The sequence below is a fragment of the Dendronephthya gigantea genome, unplaced genomic scaffold (genome assembly GCF_004324835.1).
Source record: "Dendronephthya gigantea isolate DGI-Jeju-01 unplaced genomic scaffold, DenGig_1.0 000688F, whole genome shotgun sequence".
NCBI lineage: Eukaryota > Metazoa > Cnidaria > Anthozoa > Malacalcyonacea > Nephtheidae > Dendronephthya > Dendronephthya gigantea.
Window position 1 is genome coordinate 21,520 of NW_021163698.1, and position 5,861 is coordinate 27,380.

Sequence of the window (5,861 nt, forward strand, 5' to 3'; positions counted from 1 at the left end):
AAGCAAGGCTTCTACAGATTACCCTGTCACGTTATATGCATCACATCATTTCCATGCGGTCATATATAACTTTTAATGTGTGATTAAGATTAATTGTTTAACAAATTATTCATTTCATTAGAGACTCGCTGGTGGAAAATGTCCTATCACCAACTGTAACCGCGCTTTACATCCGCATTCATCCAAAGACATGGTACGCAACATATCTTTGAGAATTGAAGTTTATAGCTGTTTTTCAGGTATGTTCTAGCAATTCACTGAAATACTATTTGTTCACTAAGGAATGAGAAATGACTGAGAGATCCATCTGACTGAAATATATAGCGAAAATTTTTCAATAAATGGCTTATGTAAGAGCGAGTTTTTGATTTAGAAATAAATTCTTTACACCCTACCAGCGGGTTTGTCAGGTTTTTTACTAACTTAGGTGCATTGGAATACAAGTAAAAATAAGGCGTGTTTTAGAAGTTATACCTGGACGAGGAATCCAGCATATCATTATGAGGAACAAAGCTATTATAGCGGTATATACTCAGGGCTATCACAATCAAGTTTAGTGTTATCGCTTTATTTCAATGTTTGCTGCACGGTCGGATTCTCACAATTAAAAGAAAATCAAGCGAAAAGTTTCACACGTACAAAAGTATAGGTATGGAACTGGGGCCGGTTGTTCGAAAGATGGATAACTTATCCAACGGATAAGTCCTATCCAACGGATAAATCTGGATAGTTATCCATTGGATAAAAACGCGTTGCAGGAAGCGTGGATAGTGAAGTGATAGCTACCCAATAGATAAGTTAAAATTTACCAGAAGAAAACAGTATTATTCTGAAATTTCGTACCACAACGTCAGCTGTTGCTAAGCATTTACAACATTGAATTCATAATCATTACGAATGCTCGAGTATAGTTACTGAATGGAAAAGGCTTGAACAAGTGATTTGCTCGAACTTTGCACTTCACATCATAGTGATTTTATTAATTAAACACATTGCAATTTTATTCCTTGACCTTGCAACGCTTTGCCTTTCGGTCCAATAGCAAATTTAGAAACACTATTTTAATGTTCGTGAATGAAATTACTTAGATATTAGCAAGTTTCCTTGGAATAGGTTGAATCTTTCTTTGCATATTCGCGTTTATAAACTGATTAGAAGCGTATAGTAAATTTACCACCTGTTATAAATGCGAGGATGTCCAAAAAATCGCCGGTCGAACGGAATGTGTAGGCAACGTGAAACGCTGCTGCGACAAATTGCACTTCGAAAACATTTTTAATATATAGTGAATACAATCATGATGTGTATTAGTTTGTTGAAACACAGTAAGAGGAATATTGCATTTTTGTCCTATTTTATATAAATGTTTACAGTGTTACCTTGTATCTTTGAATTTATCCACTAGATAGTGGATTTAAACCACCTCCGGACCTTGGATAAATTTATCCGGTAGATAGCGATTTTTATCCTCTGGATAAAGTTATACAAGCTTCGTGCAACCCAAATCACACGCTGGATAAAACTTATCCGTTGGATAGTGAGTTATCCGTTGGATAGCGACTTTCCACCTTTCGAACAACCGGCCCCTGTTCTTTTATTTATCGGAATAACTAGTGATGTGATCTTACATGAAGCATTTTCAGTCATGCTGCTAAATTGTCGTGCTGGCTACGCCACTGAGTAATTTATTTGCTCGCAGAGCCTCGTCTGCTGAACGTGACCGTCGGCCAGTCTTCACCATGTACGGTGACAGTTATTTTCTGCCTTTTAACTTGCCGACATGCAATGTTTCATTGCACGGTGAGTTTTCAACTTTACTGAAGGCGCTACTATACAATATGCAATTTTCCTTACAACTTGCAATGCAATTATAATTCCGAAGGATGTTAATTTGTAAAGAGTGTTCGAAATACTAAGGAAACGTTAGCAGATCGTAATAGATGTTCGTATTTGACAACTTTAGATGCCTCAGGAGTAGAATGGTTTTGCAATTTGCAAGGAAAGTTGCGTAGTGTAACAGCGCCTTGAGATTGTTTCGGAAAGCTGGTTAAATTTCGATGTAACTTGCAAACATGTAATGTTTCATTGCAATTGCGAGTTGAAAATAAGGGTCATTGGACGGAAGAACGGGACAAGTATCGTAGTTTTCAACATACCTTTTATAATATAGACATTGATCTTCCATCCACGGTCGGTTTTATCATTTTTTCTGCTTTTTCTATCATTTCTTTATCCTACAAAAGACAAAAAAAACTTGTTAAATCGTGGATCAATCTAACACTTTTAAAAGCTTTCTCTCCTAACAGAACTAATTTTATTTATACCGTATAGTTCTATCAGTTCTAAATTGTCCTTTATGGAGGTCCAGTAGGGGTCATCCCGTATTGATGCAGTGTTACTACAGGAGGAAACCTGAACTAAACTGACTTTATTTATGCTGGATAGCTGTATCAGTTCTAAACTTCAACCAAACTAATTCTAACAATTCGAAAAAGCTGGGACTTCAGACGAAAAAGGTCAGCCGATTTTGAAAAATCTTAGATGCGGGGTTTATAAGGCGGTTAGTAATTTCATCATCACCTTCATCCAAGGATGTTCCAGAGCTTCTGAAACCGTGATGCATTTTCTGTGACCAACAGTAAGCAGTTTTGTTATAAGATCCTTAGCTTCACTGCTAACATTCTTCCAGAGGTTGTTCGGAAATTTATACGACCCTTCTTTGACTTGTTTCTCCAATGGGTTATTTGCCTGCTTTGAAAATAAAGAAGATCCGGAAAGTCTAAAAGACGTTAACTTTTCATTGACGTACTCCAATTTTGAAATGAGGTTAAGCTACCTCCAGCTTCATTACAAATCGTGTTCACTACGTGAATTTGAGTAAACTGAAGTATATGGCATACCAAACATATAGTATAACTCCCAGGCTCCAGCAGTCACACGATTTCTTGTAGGATCGTTCTTCAGGCTACGGGATTAACATTTTGGTAGCGAGGTAATTGGTGTACCACAGAGTGTTTCCATATAGGAATTCTGATCTAAAAAATTAATTGTTATCATTGAGATCTGTAACAATGAGAAATAACTGAACCTAAAACGTTTGCAGAATGCGCTCTGCTTTCGTAAAACGAAATCACGGACAAAACTCGGAATTGAGATTATAGTGACTTGCAGGATTTGCTGGCAATGGTCACATCGAATGGTTTCTTCAAAGACAATTTAAAGGGCAATTTAAACACAAGTTCAATACACAACCGACACAAACCTTTATAACGTTTCATCATACGAGGAACACAATAAAACATTTTCTGGCTAAAGAAGAAAAAGTTAAATTATGGTCGTTAAAGTTTAGGATATAAAGACAGTAGTGATAAATAAATTAGGGCGTGCTTACCTTCCAATCCCTGTTAGTGATGCCATTTTCATGTAAATGCTAAAAATACGAAACAGTATGAATAAAGTTAGTTTAGTTCAGGCTCCTGCAGTAACACTGGATCAATAACAGATGATCCTTAGCTTGGTGTCATTAAAAGCTCCAATCTCTTCGTGATATTTTCCATAAACTTTAGTCATCGCCTGTGAATGAAATATTCCAATTTGTTTAATTCATTCTTCGAAGGCTACACATGGCTACATTCCCGCTAAACGACATCCTCACCTGAAGGCACATTGCTTTCATAGTTGGTTTAGTTGTCAATAGGAATCAGTGATACAGATCGTTAGACAACTCGAGCCTGAAAACAAAATAGAAAAGTCGATCGAATCTTGAATGGTTTCATCCATGATTCTATACTTCTCTACTACATTCTGCAGGACAAATAACATTGCGTGAACTGTGCAGCAATATAGAGAATAGGGGGAAGCCAGACAGAAAAGCACATGGAAAGTAGTTTGAATATTTGCAAACCCTGACAGATAAATGTCGTGGACTCACACATTTGTTATCGGCGTCTCCTCGTCGTTTTGTTCCAACAAGACTCTCAAATAATAGTCACCTGATAGCAGAGATACGTTACTGAGTTTGATTCCTATCGAGGAATAAGGGGGGGACGCTTTATGAAGAACTGTTAAAAAGCTAGAGCAGTTAGGCTTATCACTAACCTATTTCAGTTCATCAGCTAAACATTCATACAGGACTTCAAACTAAAGGTGATTCCAAAAGACAACGTAGTTTCCACTCAGATCTTTTTCCATTGCAAATGCGTGCAAATCAGATTCGAGTGCCCCAGAAGTTCCTCTCGCGTCTGTCACATTGAAAACATAAGAAATTGTTTCATACTCTTTTACGAGAACAGTTTAGAGAAAGAGGTCAGGACTATTGAATTTGTCTTGTTATACTCATAGCGACAGGAAATCCTCCATTACATTTCCATATCCTATATTTTCAACGGAAACTAACCTTAACTTCGAGACTCACCTTGTAATTCCAAATCAGGTTGTACGCTGTCAGATCTTGACTGAATCTGTAAAAAAGATCCGCTTAAATATCATTGCTTTTTCATCTTTCAAACGACTAGAACATTTTCCCATTTTCTTAATATGAACACTTACTTGTAATAAAAAAACTGGATTTAAATTCTCACATCTTTCCTGGATTTGAATCCTATTTTTGTCCTCCAATGCGAGAGATATCCTTCAAGTTGATTCCTCAACGTTCCCCTCGTTTTTCCAGAGCTCTAAGACACAAGTATAACGCGTGAAATAACAGGCTTATACGTACATGCAAGCATGCATTATGAAATTTTGGAACACGATTGTTGATTTAAAACGTACTTCTGCAAGCTTTACATTGTCACGAATTGATAAACGATCTTCTTCAGTCTCTGGTGGCTGAAGGAAAGATAAAAACTTTCCAACAAAATTGTTTCTTTACAAAAAGGTTTTACACTTCTGAATGAATTACCATTTAATTATTTCCTCAGTGGGGCAGTTGGCACAGTTTAAGGATGAATGATGGAGTTTAGTTACCAAAGCAGTTGATACCACTTAGTCATGAATACGATTGGTTAGTCAGAATCACCTCAATGGGTTTATGTAAATAATGGCCCTCGCAAAAAAGTTTTCAAAGATTTCTTACTTCGTCAGGGCTTTCAAGGTAATAGAGCAAACCAGCAGGCTGTGAAAATCGTATTCAAATTTATTACATAATTGTTTATGAACCAAAAATTATGAACAGGAAATCTCGCATTTAAACTTTCTTGTATATTTTAGACATTAAAAACTATAACTACTTTAATACGAACATTATTCTCGCAAGTAATGCCATTGCTGTTGGATGATGCTATGCCAACAATAATGATTATAAATTACTTATGGAGTATGCTTGTTAGTCTCAATTGAACTATTTACAGATGGCTAGTATATAGAGGATTATAAAATCACAAGTTTTAAGATGAATCTGAGAATGTTGCTAAAATACAACTCAGGTCCTGTGGATGGAATAGAGGCTATACCTCTGCAACAATTTGTTAATTATCACACTAATTCGCACCTGTTCAATAGCGAACGTCTATCAGTGCTTTGCGTAAACATGGCCATGCGTAAGCGTTTTGGTAGAGCGCCCTCGGCAAGCGCCAGAACTTGTATTTTTGCCGCGGTTTCTTCATCAGCTTCCTAAAGTGAAGTTCTAACTAAATATTAACAGATGATTTTAGGCACTTCACACGATGCAGGAATATTCTTGAGGTTTTAAAGGGTCTTAATTTCGAGTGGTATTATACGCACTTCAAATTCAAGCAGGGAACAGTTGATGGAAAAATGAGTCAACTGTACGTCCTCAGTGACAAGAGCATTGCACCGGCATCGCAAAAGCGTAGGTTCGATTCCTGCCGGAGGATCTATAGTTCACTCATTTTCCGTCATCT

General features: G+C 36.8%; 1 protein-coding gene and 1 long non-coding RNA gene across 5 annotated transcripts; both read right to left on the reverse strand.

Moving 5' to 3' along the window:
• Window positions 1–2,019: 2,019 nt before the first annotated feature.
• LOC114544214 (calcium/calmodulin-dependent protein kinase type II delta chain-like) lies at window positions 2,020–2,989 on the reverse strand. Of its 4 annotated transcripts, none has more exons than XR_003690340.1 (3): window positions 2,901–2,989; window positions 2,581–2,748; window positions 2,020–2,234 (listed from the first exon to the last, which is right to left on the reverse strand). XR_003690340.1 is itself a non-coding variant. In XM_028562908.1 (3 exons), exons 1-3 carry the CDS (start codon window positions 2,846–2,848, stop codon window positions 2,160–2,162), a joined length of 255 nt encoding a protein of 84 aa, XP_028418709.1. In that variant the 5' UTR covers window positions 2,849–2,910; the 3' UTR covers window positions 2,020–2,159. The 4 variants fall into 4 exon arrangements, 2 of the variants coding, with proteins under 2 accessions (XP_028418709.1, XP_028418708.1); XR_003690339.1 differs by having other exon boundaries at window positions 2,581–2,751; XM_028562908.1 differs by having other exon boundaries at window positions 2,837–2,910.
• A 540-nt stretch (window positions 2,990–3,529) lies between these two features.
• On the reverse strand, window positions 3,530–3,971 carry LOC114544213. Its single transcript, XR_003690338.1, has 3 exons — window positions 3,932–3,971; window positions 3,656–3,731; window positions 3,530–3,573 (listed from the first exon to the last, which is right to left on the reverse strand). It is a non-coding gene; the product is annotated as an uncharacterized LOC114544213 (long non-coding RNA).
• Between the last annotated feature and the right edge of the window lie 1,890 nt (window positions 3,972–5,861).